The sequence below is a fragment of the Elgaria multicarinata genome, chromosome 23 (genome assembly GCF_023053635.1).
Source record: "Elgaria multicarinata webbii isolate HBS135686 ecotype San Diego chromosome 23, rElgMul1.1.pri, whole genome shotgun sequence".
Taxonomy (NCBI): domain Eukaryota; kingdom Metazoa; phylum Chordata; class Lepidosauria; order Squamata; family Anguidae; genus Elgaria; species Elgaria multicarinata.
In genome coordinates, this window is record NC_086193.1 from 8128652 (window position 1) to 8146236 (window position 17585).

The 17585-nt window shown below is 50.4% G+C and overlaps 1 protein-coding gene across 1 annotated transcript in view; it reads left to right on the forward strand.

Moving 5' to 3' along the window:
• Positions 1–13302, forward strand: part of MIER2 (MIER family member 2) — a 40809-nt gene extending 27507 nt beyond the window's left edge. The window contains exons 8-13 of the mRNA XM_063146913.1: positions 811–962; positions 2454–2535; positions 6806–6900; positions 8512–8615; positions 10362–10498; positions 12758–13302. Of these exons, the coding sequence (XP_063002983.1) occupies positions 811–962; positions 2454–2535; positions 6806–6900; positions 8512–8615; positions 10362–10498; positions 12758–13218 (1031 nt within the window). The 3' untranslated portion in view covers positions 13219–13302. The remainder of the gene's footprint in view (positions 1–810; positions 963–2453; positions 2536–6805; positions 6901–8511; positions 8616–10361; positions 10499–12757) is intronic.
• Positions 13303–17585: the final 4283 nt, after the last annotated feature.

The window sequence follows — 17585 nt, forward strand, 5'->3', positions numbered from 1 at the left end:
CTGGCTTTCCCTCCTCTGCGGCCAGCGTGGAAATACAGCCTATTCTTAGTGTGCTAATAAAAAAACGAGTGTGTTAATAAAAGAAATATTGTTCTCTACAAGACTGTGTTTTTAAAAGTTGAGTTGAGGCAGTGTGTGACAGCCTTAATTGAGCTACGAGGCATAAGCTGCTATAAAAGTCCAGGGGAGATCATCTTTAATGTTCCATTCTCACAAACACAACCATCCTACAACAATAAATATTCCCATTTCACAGGTGGGAACTGAGGGCGACTTTCCCCAAGATGTGCAGTGAGGAGAACTGTATATATAGTCCACTATAAAAGCAGCAGGTGGAGCCCCTGTTTGCATGCATACAATCTGATCCCTGCCACTTCCAATTTAAAGGTTCAGGCAGCAGCATGTGATGGAAGAGAACCTTCTCTGCCTGAAACCTTAGAAAGCTGCTGCCAGTCAGTGCAGACAACAATGGGCCAGATGAATAAAGAGTTTGAGCTAGTCTAAAGCAGCTTCCTGTGTTGCTAAAGCTTGAATTGATGCCAGAAGCCAGTGGAATGGCTGATGAATAAGACCTTTGCAGTCAGAAGGGCCAGAAGCGGGCCCTTTTGTTGACGTGAAAGTGGAGGTTCTTGCAAAACCTTTTGCTTGCTGCTGCAAAATCGCAACTTGCGCACTCAGGCCCTTAGTACCGACTCAGGGTGAATCTCGAGTTCGGCTTCCCAGGTTGCCCCCTGACTTCGTGGTTACGAGGATGCAAGTGTTTGTCTCAGCTCTCCCCTTGGTCACAGCCGCTGACGTTTTCTCTTCCAGTTTACGAAAATGACGACCAGTTGCTTTGGGACCCAAACATCCTGCCAGAGAGAGAGGTGGAAGAGTTCCTTTACCGAGCCATCAAGCGGAGGTGGGACGAGGTCTCCATCGCCAGCCTTCCGGAAGGAGAGACGGTGAAAGACAACGAGCAGGTGAGCGTGGCACTTATTCCCAGTCCGGGGTGGGTGGGGAGGTCCTTGGTGCCACTGGGGGTCAGCTGGTGTGCCACAGGGAGTACATTGATTTAAAAGCACCTGTGAGCCCCCAAATCCCCACCCACAGAGGAGGCTGGCCGTGGCTCTTGGGGGTCACTGGCCAAGAAGGGTCTTCTCCATCACCTGGCCCTTCTAACAGGAGGTGCTGGGGATTGAATCTGGAACAACAAACCAAAAAGCAGCCGTTAAACAAACCACAAAACCAAACAATGCCCCCAAAGCACACAACTGTGTACAAAACCTGTCTAACAGTTCTGCCGCTGTTGAAACGTTTGGATTGCCTCCCAGTGACTGCGGCCTTAGCTAGACCTAAGGTTTATCCCGGGATCATCCCGGAGTCATCCCTGTTCATGTAAATGACACACAGGATATTCCGGGAGCAGGCAGGGATGATCCCGGGATAAACCTTAGGTCTAGCAAGGCCAAAGAATAAAAAACCCTTTTGGAGGGCTTTAACTAAAAACAGTACGGGACTACTATTTAGAGTCTGCGAACATCATACTCCCACTGCATTTGCTCACGCACGGCAAAACTGAAACTTTCTCTGATGAAGTCTCGCTTGACGAAACGGGATTAATACCGGATGCCTGTCATTTATGAAAAACAATTCATCATTTATCTGTTTCACCTACTTAATTGTGTAAAAATCCAGACTTGAGATATAACCAGTTGGTTGACTTAATTGTCCTACAAAGAACTTTTATTTGTGTCGTATAAAAATAATTAAATTTATTTATTTATTTATTACATTTTTATACTGCCCAGTGGTCGAAGCTCTCTGGGCGGTACACAGTTGTGTGCTTTTTTGGCATTGTTTGTTTTGGGGGATTGAATCTGGGCACAAAAACAGGCAGTGGAAGGCCCCGGGTTCAACCCAGGGTGCAAGGAGGGGGAGCGTCCAAGACATGCACAAAAACGGGGAGAGAAGTCTCAGGATGCCAAAGAAAGGTTTATTATACAAAAGCCTGATGCATTTCGGCCTCTTGTTTTTCAGGCCTTCTTCAGGGGGTCTGCAGGAATTATTAACTAGTCGCCCTCAAAAGACAAGCAGTCGTTCAACAATTCTGCAGACGTTATAACACACACACACACGCCCCCCGAAGAAGGCCTAAAAGACAAGAGGCCGGAACGCCTCGGGCTTCTGTATCCTAAACCTCTCTTTGGCATCCTGAGACTTCTCTCCCCCTTTTTGTGCACGTCTTGGACGCTCCCCCTCCTTGCACCCTGGGTTGAACCCAGGGCCTTCCACTGCTGAGCCACGGCCCCTGCCTGGCCCCTTGTGTCGCTGTGTCTCTGGGCAGGGGTCTGCTCCTTCGTGTCCCCCCACCCCCAAGTGCCTGTCCCCCTGCCATCCTGCTCTCTCTCTCCCCGCCGCCCCAGCTGCAGCCGCCTAACTCGCTGCGCCCTGTGTGCGCGTGTGCTCCGCAGGCGCTGTACGAACTGGTGAAGTGCAACTTCAATGCGGAAGAGGCGTTGCGGCGACTGCGGTTCAACGTGAAGGTCATTCGAGGTGAGAGCGAGAGAGACCCAGGCCCCCGTTGGAACTGCCTGCACCAGGGGTGGGGAACCTCTTTCAGCCCTCGGGCTGAACACCATTTGCGGGAGCCCTCAGAGGTCACCTTCCCTTGGTGGGCAGGGCGGGGCCAAAGGAAATAATGGGCCCCCAAATACCAGGCCATTTTAGCTCAAAGCTCTTCCTGCCAACAACTAAGCCTTGGGAGAGGCGTTTGTCCTTTGAGAATTGGGAGGGGGGGAACAGTACAGAAGCTGGGGGCTAGGAGAAGGGGAACCACAGAAGCGATGGATTGGGGCCCTAGCCAGGCCAGATTTGGCCTGCAGGCCTGAGGTCCCCCTGAGGTCACACTTTTTTTTAAAAAAAAATGGCCTTCCCCGCTCCCCAGTGCTCAGGGAAGTGTCCCTCATTTGCCAGTCCCCATCCTTATCCTTTTAACCATCACAAAGACTCCTGCAAGGCTTAGGCTAAAAGTCTGCAACTGGCCCGTGGTGAACTTCACGACTGAGCGGGGATTCGAACCCACCTCTCTCCAGTCCAAGCTGAGCCCTGCTTGCTCTTACCAAAGGTCCATCCACTTCCGCATCCTGCTTCCTACAGTGGCCACCCAGATGCCTTCAGCAAACCCACAAAGCATGGAGAGTGTGGACAGGGAGGCATTTTTCTCCCTCTCTGAAAATACTAGAACCCAATGGGGTCATCCCATGAAGCTGATTGGTGGGAGATTCAGGACAAATAAAAGGAAGTCCTTCTTCACACAGCGCAGAGTTAATTTATGGAACTCACTACCACAAGATGTAGCGATGGCCACCAATCTGCATGGCTTTAAAAGGTGGCTGGATCAATTCCTGGAGGCGAAGGTGATCCATGGCTACTAGCCCTGATGGTTGTGTGCGATCTCCAGTATTCGAGGCAGTAAGCCTGTGAGCACCAGTTGCTGGGGAACATGGGCGGGAGGGTGCTGTTGCACCATGTCCTGCTTGTTCATCCCCGGCCGATGGCTGGTTGGCCACTGTGTGAACAGAATGCTGGACTAGATGGACCCTTGGTCTGATCCAGCATCAGGGCTCTTCTGATGTCCTTATGTTGTTATGATCTGAAGGCACTGATGGTCTTTTGCACTCTTTGTCCCCCCACATTTAGCAATGGGAGGCAGACTGCCCCTGTGCCCCAAGGTTCCAAAGACCTATGTATAGGGCAGGCTCTGAGCTCCAAAACACAAAGCCACTCTTTTGAACCCAAATAAAAATGGCACTGGAGGGCAGCACTTCGTTTTGCAGCATGCCAGCCTCCCAGTTGTGTGGGTTTTTTTAGTTTTCAATTTTTTAAAAAAAAGTGTAAAAAAGAAAATAAAAACCAGGAGGGGCAGGAAACTTCTGGGAGCACATCAGTACCCAGAGGCTCCATGTTGGAGACCCCCGACCTAGATAATGCACGGGAAACATTCTGAACCCTTGAAAGCACTAAGCAAGTGGGACAATTCCTATTATTATTGTTGTTGTTGTTGTTGTTGTTGTTGTTGTTGTTGTTATTATTATTATTATTAAATAAGGACAAGGAGAGGCTGCGGTGGCATTGGCAACTAACAGAGCATCTATAAAGTTGGTGAGCCTGAGAGCCAGTGTGGTGTAGTGGCTAGAGTGTTGGACTGGGAATCGGGAGGTCTGGGTTCTAGTCCTCCCTCGGCCATGGAAACCCACTGGGTGACTTTGGGCCAGTCACGGACTCTCAAGCCCAACCCACCTCACAGGGTTTATTTATTTATTTATTGCATTTCTATACCACCCAATAGCTGGAGCTCTCTGGGCGGTTCACAAAAATTAAAAACATTCAAAGTATAAAACCACAGTATAAAACCATAATATAAAATACAATATAAAAGCTGAACCAGATAAAAACAGCAGCAATGCAAAATTACAAATTTAAAACACCAAGTTAAAATTTATTTATAGGCTGTTAAAATGCTGGGAGAATAAAAAGGTCTTCACCTGGCGTCTAAAAGCATATAATGTAGGTGCCAAGCAAACCGCCTTAGGGAGCTCATTCCACAGCCGGGGTGCCACAGCAGAGAAGGCCCTGCTCCTGGTAGCCCCCTGCCTCACTTCCTTTGGCAGGGGCTCACAGAGAAGGACCCCTGAAGATGACCTTAGGGTCCGGTCCGGTTGTTGTTGTGAGGATAAAGTGGAGAGGAGGAGGATTATGTACACAGCCTTGGTTTCCTTGGAGGAAAAAAGGCAGGATATGAATGTAATAATAAATAAATAAATCCTTCTCAGTGGCAGCCCCTGAGCTGTGGAACTCCCCTCCCAAGAGATATAAATCTGGGTCCATTTGACATGGGGTTTTTTTAAATTATTGTCACTGACATTTAAATGAAAGGCTTTATTATATATGCTGCTTTTAATTATTATTATTATTATTATTATTATTATTATTATTATTATTATTATTATTTCTTACCCGCCTCTCCCTTTTGGATTGAGGCAGGGAACAACATTAGTACATTTTGTTAATGGTTCGTTTTTAAATTGGTTTTATAATTAATTTGTGGTTTTATGAACTTGTTATACAGATCTAGTCAGTATTTTACGTCTTACATTGTAAGCCTTTTTGGGAAAACAGCAGTCTTGAAAGGCGGCTAAGAAATGCGTTAAATGAATAAAAGTTTGTTGCAGGTGATGACTTCCAGGGATGCTGCTTTAGACGTGGTTCAAACAACACGATAACTCAGAGGATGAGTTGAGTGTGGGTTGAATGTAGGTTGTTGTTGAATCCTGGGTTGTGTTGAATGAACCCAGCTGCACTAACAAACCATTGTTTGTTAAACATAGACAACCAAGAGTTCTATGACAACTCATACTCAACTCTTACTCTGGGTTGTCATGTTGTGTGAACGATCTCTATGTCACTCTGATCAGATTTTGCTGCTAGTCAGGGCTATTTGCGAGTAGGGGGGAATTAAGCCACAGAATATGGCTCTGACTACAGAAGTTCAGCTTCCTAGGAGCACAGGTTTTCATTTAAATGTTTTTTAAAAAATATATCACATTTCTGGCCCTTATGAATGCCAAATTCATCAAGGAGGACAAGGCCTGGTTAAATCTCAACACCCAGAATTACCCAGGGCAGGTAACAATCTTGGTTTCCCTAAAAATAAATCTTAAGATTTACCCACTCTCAGATATTTCTGCACATGTCACTAAATGTGAGTACATGCGCCCTACTTAGAAGGAGGAAAGCCCAGATCAGTGACTCATGCAGTGCTCCCGCTGTACCTCCTGCACTGAATGATCCAGCAAGTCCTAAGAGAGGGAGGAAGGCGGCAGGACGTGGTAGCGAGAAAGAAGCCAATTTTGTTTGAGAATATTATTATTATTATTATTATTATTATTATTATTATTATTATTATTATTAATTATTTATATAGCACCATCAATGTACATGGTGCTGTACAGAGTAAAACAGTAAATAGCAAGACCCTGCCGCATAGGCTTACATTCAAATAAAATCATAATAAAACAATAAGGAGGGGAAGAGAAAGCAAACAGGCACAGGGTAGGGTAAACAGGCACAGGGTAGGGTAAACAGGCACAGGGTAGGGTAAACAGGCACTGGGTAGGGTAAACAGGCACAGGGTAGGGTAAACAGGCACAGGGTAGGGTAAACAGGCACTGGGTAGGGTAAACAGGCACAGGGTAGGGTAAACAGGCACAGGGTAGGGTAAACAGGCACAGGGTAGGGTAAACAGGCACTGGGTAGGGTAAACAGGCACAGGGTAGGGTAAACAGGCACTGGGTAGGGTAAACAGGCACAGGGTAGGGTAAACAGGCACAGGGTAGGGTAAACAGGCACAGGGTAGGGTAAACAGGCACAGGGTAGGGTAAACAGGCACAGGGTAGGGTAAACAGGCACTGGGTAGGGTAAACAGGCACTGGGTAGGGTAAAACTAACAGTATAAAGTCAGAACAAAATCAAGTTTTAAAAGCTTTAGGAAAAAGAAAAGTTTTTAGCTGAGCTTTAAAAGCTGCGGTTGAACTTGTAGTTCTCAAATGTTCTGGTAGAGCGTTCCAGGCGTAAGGGGCAGCCGAAGAAAATGGACGAAGCCGAGCAAGGGAAGTAGAGACCCTTGGGCAGGTCAGAAACATGGCATCAGAGGAGCGAAGAGCACGAGCGGGGCGATAGTGTGAGATGAGAGAGGAGAGAGAGGAAGGAAACGGATGTCTTTTACAAATAATTCCCGTCTCCTTTTTTGTTGCCTTCCTTTCAGATGAGCTCTGTGCCTGGAGCGAAGAGGAATGCAGGAACTTTGAACACGGGTTTCGGGTCCATGGGAAAAACTTCCACCTTATTCAAGCGAACAAGGTAAACGGGCAGCAGCCACAGTGCATGTCTTCGCTCGGGCAAATTACCCACAGGGCTTCTGGGAAAGCACCGGCTTGCAGAAGCACAGGCAGGACTTTGGACTGTATGGGGCCACCTGCTTGCATTGAATGTATTGTGTATTGTGACCGACCCGCACACGGCCTTCTTATTGGAGCCATTGGATTGGGCACTGTTGGGAAACTGGAGGCTGGATGAGACGGACCTTTTGGTGTCCTTAGGGTCTTATAAGAGCTACAAAGGAGCCTCCATATTCAGGGCTTGTCTACCTCTGAATAACAAAAGCCCGGGACTGCAAACTGTGGGGTGGGGACGACGACTGCATTCTGCATGTCCTGCTTGCAGACTTCCCAGAGGCATCTGGTTGGCTGTTTATGTACAATCAATAAGAACAAACCAAGGTTACAATCTACAGTAGCCTTTCCCAAACTAAATAATGTATGTGAAGTATTCTGAACACTGGAAAGTACTCTATTAGATGATGAATGTATTTATTATTATTTTTTGTTGTTGTTATTGATTACTATTACTACTGCGGGCTATTTCATAGAATCCTAGAATAGTAGAGTTGGAAGGGGCCTCTAAGGCCATCGAGTCCAACCCCCTGCTCAATGCAGGAATCCACCTTAAAGCACACCGGACAGATGGTTGTCCAGCTGCCTCTTCAAGGCCTCTAGGGTGGGAGAGCCCACAACCTCCCTAGGTCACTGGTTCCATTGTCGTACTGCTCTAACAGTCAGGAAGTTTTTCCTGATGTCCAGCCAGATTCTGGACATCAGGAAATGTTGATTCACCTATCAAAGAGCCCCTCAAATGATTCCCATAGAAATCCAGTGCATTGCAAAGGATTCTGGGATGATGATGATGATATTTATTTATTTATATCCCTCCTTTTTCTGGGACTCAAGGCAGTTTACAAGATTAAAACATGTACAATTAAAACATATAAATATAAATTACAAAAGTTAAAATAGAATTAAACTTACAGTAAAATTAAAAACATGTTAAAAAAATTTAAAAAAATATGTAACAGGTTAAAAGGGGAGGATCCAATACATTAACACAGGTCCAGTATAGTTCCAAAAGCCTGCTGAAACAAAAAAGGTTTTGCCTGCCTCCGAAACTGTAGCACAGAGAGAGCCAGCCTAGCCTCCCTGGAAGGGAGTTCCAGAGCCTTGGAGCAGCCACCGAGAAGGCCCTGTCCCACGTACCCCTCAGGCGTGCCTGGGATGTTGGTGGGACTGAGAGAAAGGCCTCCCCAGGAGATCTCAGAGCACGGGCAGGCTCATAGGGGAGAAGATGGTCTTTCAGATAACCTGGACCCGAGCCATAGAGTGATAACCAGCACTTTGAATTGTGCCTGGAAACAGACTGGAAGCCAGTGGAGCTGTTTTAACAGGGGAGTTGTACGCTCTTTGAACCAGCTGCTGTTTCCAAACAGTCTTCAAAGGCAGCCCCACGTAGAGCGCGTTACAGTAATCCACTCGGGATGTTGTGCACCCTGTTCATGCAGCTTTGATTCCAGGCAGGTTCTCCCTCCAAATCCCAGCCTTTCTCAGCTTCGGCTCTTCCTCCACTACTCTTTGTCTGCAGGTCCGCACCCGGTCGGTGGGCGAGTGCGTGGAGTACTATTACATGTGGAAGAAGTCAGAGCGCTACGACTACTTCACCCAGCAGACGCGGTTTGGAAGGAAGAAGTATGTCCTCCACCCTGAAGCCACGTGCGTGGACTACAATCAGTAACGTTTGGCAGTGCCAGGCCGCAGGCGGCCAGGCGCATGGGAAGCCAGAGCATCCGGCTGTCAGGCTTTGCCGGCTGGCCAGTGCTGACTTACAAGGAATGGCCGTAAATCTCCTGCAGATAACCAGCAAATAAACCCATCAGGGCCAGGGAAGAAGGGAGGGTGACATGAGACAAAGACTCATGTCTTTGGGAGGTTAATTGGCTTCGAAGCCAATTGGCAGAGAAGAGTCCTTTTTCCAGTCCAGGGTTCAAAATCCAGGGAAGTTCAGGTGGGGCAGGGCTCAGGGTCTAGGAACAGGCTGAGAAGAGCCGTCATGTCGATTCGACGTTGCGCTTCAGCGCTGGGCTGTGAATTCCAGCTGCATTTAACTCCAGCGCCCTGGAGCGGCTGCTGGCAATTAGTCCCCAGTCTTCTGGCAGGCTTTTTGTCTCTGCTGCTCTTTCACCTTGAGCCTCCTTCGCTCTGCAGCGGTCAGCGGAACCTGGTCCTCTGAATCTGACGGAGGGGCTGCAGCAGGGCATTGGTCATTATCCGGCGGTGAGAGCTCTGGAGCTGTTTCTGCGCTAGGACCCTCACCCGGATCTGCCACCTGCCATGCCTCTTCATCCTCGGAAGAATCCGAGGGAGGCATGACAAGGGCGTAGACACACACCAGGGCCAGGGCCACGGGGCAGGTTGACCTGAGAAGTTTGGAATAGAGCAGACAGAGGACTATTTAGCCATAGCAAGAAGAAGCGACCCTGAGCCATGCTGGATCATGGGAGGATATTACTGCTGCTTCTTTGTACCCACTTGTCGCCAGCCATTGTCCAGGACACGGGGGACTCCTACTTTGTCCACTCAGGGCAGGCTCTCTGAGGAAAGCTTAGCCTTGGGACATTTGGCCCTTCTCTTCAGAAGCCAGGCTTCTCCGGCCCCCCTCTTGCAGCCCCATCAGTGCACAGAGTAGGAGGCTCCTGGTTGCTGACTTCTCCCGCTTATGCAAACGCAAACAGTCCGGTAAGGACCCTGTCAGGCCCACTGCTTCTCTCCTCTCCAGAGAGTTCAGCTTCCCCAGTAGGACTGCAGGCTGTGTCCAACTGTGATATCCTGATATATGGGCAAGAGAAGAATCCAGCTAAAGTTACATTTGTGTAAGCGTGGTTGTGCAAGCAGATCTGCATTGTGCTTGTGCAACTCATTGCGCCATTGTGCTTGGGCTACTCAGCCGCTTGCACCCGTCGTGCAACTGCTTTGCCTTTGTGTAACCCTTGGCTGGGGAATGCTGGAAGTGGTAAGGCTTTTTTTTCTGTGTAAACCTACATAGGATTGTGCCATTGGCAGTCAATAGAAATCCTTTTACACTGTCCATTTGTTAATTTCCAAGAAGCAGGTAGATAGTTTAAAAGAGCGTGCACATCAGCGAATATTTGAGACTGTTCCAGTACAACATTTATCCCTATGATAACCTCCCCCTCGAAAGAAAAGTACCCCCAAAAAGTATCAAAAACAATTAGGAAAAAAACACTAAGGGTGTAGGGTATCCCCCAAAATCCCAATGAGGTCTGAGTGTGGTCATTGACCATGGAACGTTGGGGCAGGGCAGTTGTGGGGTGCAGACACACCTGGCTCCCTGCTCTGCCAGCTTTAATCCAGTCATTCAGAAATGATCATCTACACATTTGTTTGGTTTTGGTTTTTTCTGTTTCCCCCCTGTAGGGATTATGTGGACAATTTCTTAGATGGCGGAGAAGTAGAAAGTTCCAGCCGCTCACGTGGTTCCCCACCAATCATGTCGGCCAGCGGTTGCCTGGACGCTCGCTTTGGCACCGATCACCTGACGATGGAGAGCACAGGTACCGCCTTCCAGTTTGCCCTCAGGGCTGCTAAGAGTTTTCCTGATTCTTCCCAAATATGCATATATGTGTCTGTGTATGAGATCTGTGCTTAGTCAGATGCAAGGGGGAGGCACTCTGCACATGCGTAGGAACGTGGAGCGTGTTCAGAGGAGGGCAACCAGGATGATCAGAGGTATGGAAACAAAGCCCTATGAAGAGAACCGCCCAGAGAGCTTCGGCTATTGGGTGGTATAGGAATGTAATAAATTAAATAAATAAATAAATAAGAGAGACTGAAAGAACTGGGCCTGTTGAGCCTGGAGAAGAGAAGATTGAGGGGAGACATGAGAGCACTCTTCAAGTACTTAAAAGGTTGTCACACAGAGGGCTAAGATCTCTTCTCGATCCTCCCAGAGTGCAGGACACGGAATAACGGGCTCAAGTTAAAGGAAGCCAGATTCCAGCTGGACATCAAGAAAAACCTCCTGACTGTTAGAGCAGTACGACAATGGAACCAGTGACCTAGGGAGGTTGTGGGCTCTCCCACACTAGAGGCCTTCAAGAGGCAGCTGGACAACCATCTGTCAGGGATGCTTTAAGGTGGATTCCTGCACTGATCAGGGGGTTGGACTCGATGGCCTTAGAGGCCCCTTCCAACTCTACTATTCTGTGATTCTATGAAACGTCCAAGTCCAGCCGCCGAGAAAAAAACCAGTCCCAGCAAATCCATAAGAATACAGGAAGCAGCCAGAAGCCGCATCAGGGCTGCTTGGCTCAATATCCTCTTCTCCAGCTTCTCCCAACCTGATGCCTTCCGGGTATTTTGGATAACAACTCCCAGCATTCCTGACCATTTTGTTTATTCATTCTATTTACAAGTCACCCTTTAGGTGAAGCTCTCAGGGAGACATACGCCACACACACACACAATGTTCAACAACGCTTGATGACAAAACAAACGCACATATGTATGTGTATATATATATATGCAGCAGCAGTAATTCAAAATAATTTTAAAAGAAGAGATAGATATCCAAGCAGCTACGAAAACATGTCTGGGGTTCATGGGAGTTGAAGTCCAAAACATCTGGCGGGCACCAGGGAAGGCTGGCCTAGTCTGCTCTGACCTTGCCCACAGAAAGTGTCCACAAGTAACTTCCAGATAGATAGATAGATAGATAGATAGATAGATAGATTAAGGCAGAGATGTGGCAAGTGGCCTCATAGCATAGCTCAGTGGCAGAGCTCCTGCTTTGCGTGCAGAAGGTCTGCAGTTCAATCCCCAACATCTCCAGGTAGAGCTGGGAAACTCGCTGCCAATCAGGGTAGTCCAGCATTTCCCAACTGGCGGCTTCCAGACATTTTGGAGTACAACTTCCAGGATTTCTGACCATTGGCCATGCTGGCTGGGGCTGACATCCGGAGGGCACCAGTTGATCTGGACCAGTGATCGGGTTTTGTATAAGACTGCTTCCTGTATCCCTATATATTCCTATAGCTTCCTATATTCCTGCCTACGTCAGACTGTTTCTCCATCTATCTCAGGATGGCCTACACAGACCAGGAGGGGCTCTGCAGGGACTCAGGCACAGGGAGAGGGATGGACGGATTTTGTAAAATCCGTTCCGTCTGTGTTTTGTGGATTGTCAGGCGCCTTCCGTCCCATCATCTGCTTCTTGGCGGAATCGGATTTTTTCCTCTTTCCCACAATTGCACAAATTCGCATTTGCGCAAATCTGCACTGGCAAAAACACACAAATTTCTTGCCCCTCCCCTGTGTGCAAAATGTGCATTTTCATGCTTTAGCTTATAGGGAGAATGTGCATTTTCACCCAGGGTTTTTTATTTTACGTATTTTTCTATGACTACGTTTGCGTAAAATTCCAGATTTATTTTTTTAAAAAAAACAACGGTCCGCAAGTCCATGGAATCCGTGCAACTTGGAAAAAGCTGGTCTGCTGTGGAATCCGCGGGTTGGAGTCATAGAAATCTGCACCCCTTTGATTTGCTCCTAGGCAGAGAAGGGCCTTTCCCAGCAGCTGCTAGCTCCGTGCCTTTGCCTGGGATTGAGTCCTCCGCCTTCCGCCTATAAAGCAGGGACTCCCCCACTGGGCTCCGTCCCTCCGGGTCGCCGTCCTTCAGCTCAAAAGCACAGCTTCTTCCGGCCGTGTGTAGCCCTTTGGCCACCAGCCGTCAGCAAGGCTTTGCTCGTTGAAATCCAGGAGTGTGTATGTGTAATGTGTGAACCAGGCCTTTTGTCCCTCCTCCCCCTGACAGAGCCCTTGAGCAACGAGAGCGCAGCCTGCAGCTTGGGCAGCACGAGCGAGTCAGGCCACGGCTACGAGTGCAGCACCCCTTCGGAAACAAACTGCTCCTTTGACCCTGCCGAGGAGGCGCCCGTGGGCAGCCGGGCGTCAGCCTACCTACAGCATCCGCCAAATCCCCCTGACGCCGGGTTCTTCCCGATGGCCACGGCGGGCAAGCAGGAGCCGCTGCGGTGCTCTGGGGAGGCCCTCGCTGTGGGCTTCGCCCTCCCTGGGAACGTCGCGGAGGGGCTGCCTTTAATTTCTGGCCACGTGGGACTGGACAGGCATCCAGAGACATTGTTGGCCCCCGCTCAAGTGCCCTTATCCGTCCCCGATTTCAGTGTCCTTGGCATCGGAGATGTAAATAACTTCCTGGCCACTCAGCAGGCCTGTCCGGCACCAACGGCCCAGTTGGACTCCTTGTCTCAGTGACTGCAGCCGTCGAGGGGTCCGTTGTAAGCCGAAAGCTGACTCGGACAGGACTGGATCGAGTTCCCTCTTGGGGTGCGGAGTTGGGCTGGAGCAGTGGGTCTGCTGTCTCCTTTTCCTGGGCCATGACGGACCGGTCGGAGTCGGTCCCGCTGCCTTCCAAACCGCAGGGCGCATCCGCAGGGCCTCCTCCGTCCCGCCCCTTTGACGTTTCGATCTCTGCCCCAACGAAACCAAACACCTCCGTCGTACTCTCTTCGCAGAAAAGCTGAGGGAGAAGAACCCGTGGCCCCTGTGGGGTCAGCATGGACGGGGGCGGCCAAAGCCATGCTGCAGGGGGCAGACAGAGTCTTCCCCCCTCCCCTCCCCCCCCAGCCCAAGCCCCTTGTTCAGCTGAGCATCGCCAGCCCAGGACACTCCGGCACAAGGAGGGATGCCCTGGCGAGAGGAGGGGTTACTGTGAGCACTTTTAAGAGGGGAGGCTGGACCGGGACGGAGAGGGGAGGGGTCTCCTGGCAATGGGAGTGGACATCCGGGGCCATAGAGATGAAGAGCAGGCAGGGGCAGGGGGTGATGCTCAAAGGCTTTTCGCTGCGGTGGCGGAAACTGGTACCTTTCTTTGGTTTGGGTTTTTCCTGCAAATGTTGGGGCCTGACTTCTTGCCACATCTCCTGGCGGTGGCGTCCTGTGTGGGCAGGACGAGTGCAAACGTCGCTGAGCCCTGTTTGTTTCTCTCCCTTGCCTCCGGGTCTCTGAGGCTTCCCAGAACGGAGCCACGGCTCCTGGACAGAAAGAAGCCGCGAGGGGACGCGCGTGTCCTGGAGCGCAAGAATGGCAGTCCGCAGCGCGGCCTTCCGAGGCGAAAAGCCGAGACACGTTTCCTGAGGGATCCACCGTCTCATGGGTGTGGAGGGAGCTTGGGAAGGAAGGCGCAAGTGCAGGAGACCATGGCCTATGCAGGCGGCGGCGGCAGCGGGGTCTCTGGGGAATGGCAAGGCAAAGGCTTTGCAGACCCTTTGCCAAAGCTGCTTTTCGCTCTCGGCAGCCCTGGGCTGGTGGCTCAGAACCGAGTGTCTCGTGGGCGCAGAGCCCTCTGCCTGCTAGGAAGGGGTGGTAGCAGTGAAAGCGGCATTCCTCTCCCACGTTTGGCTCGGTGGCATCCCCGTGTGACCTGGAACATCCGTGGGCATTGGGCAGCCTCTCGCCTCTCCCCTGTCCACACCCCCCCCCCCCCCGGTGGCTTACATTCCATGGCAGGAGGCAGTTTGGGTGCGGGTGGAGTCCAAAGGATGCAATTCACACCCGCCAGGGACACGTTTTTCGATGATGTCGTCTGACAGCAGCAGGTACAGGACGCTGCTTCAGAGTGCCAAACCGAGGCTTGGGGTGGAGGTGGGGCAGGGGGAGTGTGGGCATGAAAAACGGGCATCCCCGCCCCCGCCCCCCCCTCAGCTGCTTTGGCCAGCCGGGAATATTGCAAAATTGGCACGGGTGAGATCCATGCCATAGAACCTACTTCCTCCCTATATACAGTAAATGGTGTCTCGCCTCCCCCCCACCCCCAATACACAAACCCCGAGCCTGACTATACGGAAGGACTTGCTGTTGCTGGTAATATGAAAAATCCTTGTTCTTTTCTATTTAAAATCGTGGATCCTTTGGGCGAGGGGGGGGGCGGGGGTTGCGGCATTCATACCCTCTACCTAACGCTCCCTCTCACAGACCTAAACCCCTTGGCTCTACAGCCACCACACAGGCACAGGCACGTTGCCTCTTCCTGAATAATGTCACTGGATACTTTTCTGGGAATCGGAGAAGCGGAACGGAAGCGCCTGGGAGGTGAACAGTCAGCCTCCGCTGCTTCTTTCCACCCTCACCAACCAGCTCATCTCTGTGCAATGTTTTTGCTGCCCCCCTCTCAAAAGGGCAATGTGGGGGGGGGATGTTTGGGGGTGCTGCAGTGGAAGCCGTCAGCCGCTGGTCGTCATGCATCTGACCATCGGTTGAATCATCATTCATTTTACTGACCTCTTTGGAAGCTGGTGGGATGTTGGCCGGCGTGCAGATGTCCTGCCACGGCTCACACCAGCTCCGTAAAGGCACACAGGACATGGTCACGGAAGCGTGGCACTAGCTGAGTGTGTGTGTGGGGGGGTCGGTGGCGGTGCTTCTGGGGACATAGGCTCCTCCGGTGTTAGGCAATGTAGGCGGGGCGGTTGGCTGTAGCGGGCTGAGCTGAGCTAGCCACACCAGGGAGCAGAACAAGTGGGCACGCTGCGCTGCAGTCCTGGCTCAGCCGAGTCTTAAATGTGCGTCCACGCGCTTCCATGCCCTCGTGGAGACTCGCGCAACTCGGTGAAGAAGATTTTTAGGGCTGCCAGAGGAGTCAGGAGTGGAGCCCTACTTCCCCCACCCCACTTCTTTTGCAAGGCATCCCGGATTGTCACCAACACGACTGCAAGCCCTCAGCGAGGACTGGTGGGTGGGTTGCTAGCTGTACTGTGCTGCTTCACGAGGCCAGGTTTCCACTCCGTTCTCCAGTGCTATGGGCTTAACAGAAGAACAGCATCTTGCAACCGAAGTAGGTCAACTGTGTCACTGGGCTCCCATTGCCCCACTTCTCTCCCCTTCACTTACGCCCAGTCCAACCTGGGGCTGTGGATTCTAGCATGCTCTGCCCCGAATCCGTCCATTCAGAACTCTCAGGGGTTAAATTTCTTCCAAGGTACTTCACGCTTCCTATGAATGCTCTGGATACTGTAGGGTTAAAAGCCAGATTTAAAGTTGCCTGATTTTCTTTTGCACATGGTGGCGTCTTTGCTTTGAGGGAGAAGGGAAGCGTTGATATTTGTCATCCCTTGATAAATAATGTGTGGGCGTTCTAGCATAGGGTAGGCCTTAGGAAACAGTGGCGTGCTGCCTGAGGCAGGAAGACACCTACCACTGCTTCGCTGCAGCAGCGGCCTCCTCTTCCTGCTCCCCAGCAGAGAGAACAGGCGGCCATCTCTCCAGTCCTTTCTTACCTGGTCTCTTGCTTTGTGAGAGGTGTGGCGGCTGCTGCTGCTGCTACTGCTGCTACTGCTGCTGCTTTAAGGAGCCGTGATTATCACCTCTCCTGCTGGGGCGTTCACTGCAGCAGCTGAGCAGGGTTGGTGCAGTAGCGGTGGCAGGGCACGCAAGGGTAGGAGGGCTGGCCCTGATACAAACACATATACAAGATAAATAATGCATTGGTTCAAAGCCCACTTTCTCAGGTCACCAAGGTAAGCTCCGTTTACACCTGTGCCAAAAGTCCCAGAATGGAAGGAAATGTCGTTTCTCCTCTCTGCACTCCTGCGTTCTAACACCAGGTGGCTTTAAGTTTCCTCCTACTGGCAGGAAGTTGAAATTACAGCAGGGAGCTGTCATTCTGTGGGCGCCCCAGTCCTGAAGGTGTCCTAGATGAGGAGCTTGAATGCTGGTGTGTTGCATCCAAAAGCCTGTTTGGGAGACGGGCACCCCCAGTCCTGCAAAAGGGAAGCAGAATTCATCCCACTGAAGCGCCCCTCCTCTTCATGATGTTCTTTGCCCTAGAAATGGTTTCTCCAAAGTGATGGATTTTATGCTTGGTGGGCGGGCAGCAAATTTGGAGCCTTCCCACTGCCCCCAACTCCTTGGACATCTTTATCTATCTGTTCGCTTTTAAATGAACCTCTTTCATTCCCCCTTCCATTTTCACATTTTAATATGTCTTATTTATATATGTATTTTTCCAAGTTTGTTTACAGGTTGTGGGGAAGTGGTCTTTTAAAAAGGAATGCAGTGATAAGGAGGCTTGGGGGGGGGGGGGCTGGCCATGGAAAGGGGGAAGAGATGGCAGCTTTTTTCCCCCTTTTGCCTCTGGGTGGGATTTTGTTATGAAATGCAATTCCTTACAAGCTGCCTTCCTCCTCCTCCTCCTCCTGAACACCCCCCCTCCACACACACACACACTGCTGAAGCAGGGAGGGTCTCCACTGTGAAGTGATATTGCCTTGAATACTCTTCATTTATTTATTTAATTAAAAGCCTATGTTGGGGGAAAAACATGCCAAATTGGAGAGTTGAGTCTTTTTTAAAAAAATAAATTGATATTTTGCCTGCAGGGGGTGATGGGGGTGGGGGGGTTGGAGAGGGGAGATCCTGCCCAAAAAAAGGATTGATGAGTTGAGACTTATCTTGGTCAAGAGGTTGAAACCAACATCAGCTTAAAACACCATGTTGTCTGAGGCAGAACCAAAATTGGACTCTTCTACCCCACCCCCACCAATGAAGAATACATTGTACCGAAGGTTGACCAGGTTATTTCAGCCCATGGGTGCCTCTCCCTGGGAGTAAAAATACAAATAAAA